This window comes from Etheostoma cragini, unplaced genomic scaffold, assembly GCF_013103735.1.
Source record: "Etheostoma cragini isolate CJK2018 unplaced genomic scaffold, CSU_Ecrag_1.0 ScbMSFa_2725, whole genome shotgun sequence".
Lineage (NCBI taxonomy): Eukaryota > Metazoa > Chordata > Actinopteri > Perciformes > Percidae > Etheostoma > Etheostoma cragini.
Genome location: NW_023266918.1, coordinates 95,308 through 95,967, shown reverse-complemented (window position 1 = coordinate 95,967; position 660 = coordinate 95,308). Strand labels below are relative to the sequence as shown.

Below are 660 nucleotides of genomic sequence, written 5' to 3'. Positions count from 1 at the left end.
ACACAGACACACACAGACACACACACACACACACACACACACACACACACACAGACACACACAGACAAACACACACACACATATACTCTATACACTGACCAAGAATGTTTAAATCTATATTAATAGATCTGCTGATTGATCATCTGTACGTCTCTCTGTCTGTCTCTCTGTGTCTCTGTCTCTGCGTCTCTGTCTTTGTGTGTCTCTGTGTGTCTCTGTGTCTCTCTGTGTTTCTGTGTCTATTTTTCTCTCCCTGTGTGTCTCTGTGTCTTTGTCTCTCTGTCTCTCTGTGTCTTTGTCTTTCTGTGTCTCTGTCTCTCTCTGTATCCCTTTGTCTCTCTCTGTCTCTGTGTCTCTCTGTGTTTCTTTGTCTCTCTGTGTCTCTGTCTCTGTGTCTCAGGGTCCGTCCTGTTGGGATGATGTCCTCCTCCGAGGTCGGATAAGCGGCGTATGTCAATCAGATGGTTGTCAAGGCAACGAGGCGGTAAGAGGGCGGAGCGTCAATATGGGCGACAGACTTCTCTTTGATCTCAAATCACACCCTCCTGTGTGTGTGTGTGTGTGTGTGTGTGTGTTTGTGTCTCTGTGTGTGTGTGTGTTTGTGTGTGTGTGTGTGTGTGTGCGTGTGTGTGTGTGTGTGTGTGTGTGTTTATCTGTCTG

The 660-nt window shown here is 47.0% G+C and overlaps 1 protein-coding gene across 1 annotated transcript in view; it reads left to right on the top strand.

Annotated features, from left to right (window-relative positions):
• The window catches only part of prkn (parkin RBR E3 ubiquitin protein ligase), a 6,975-nt gene that overhangs the window by 4,256 nt on the left and 2,059 nt on the right, over window positions 1-660 (top strand). Inside the window, exon 5 of the mRNA XM_034865789.1 lies at window positions 401-547. Coding sequence (XP_034721680.1) covers window positions 401-547 — 147 coding nt within the window. The remainder of the gene's footprint in view (window positions 1-400; window positions 548-660) is intronic.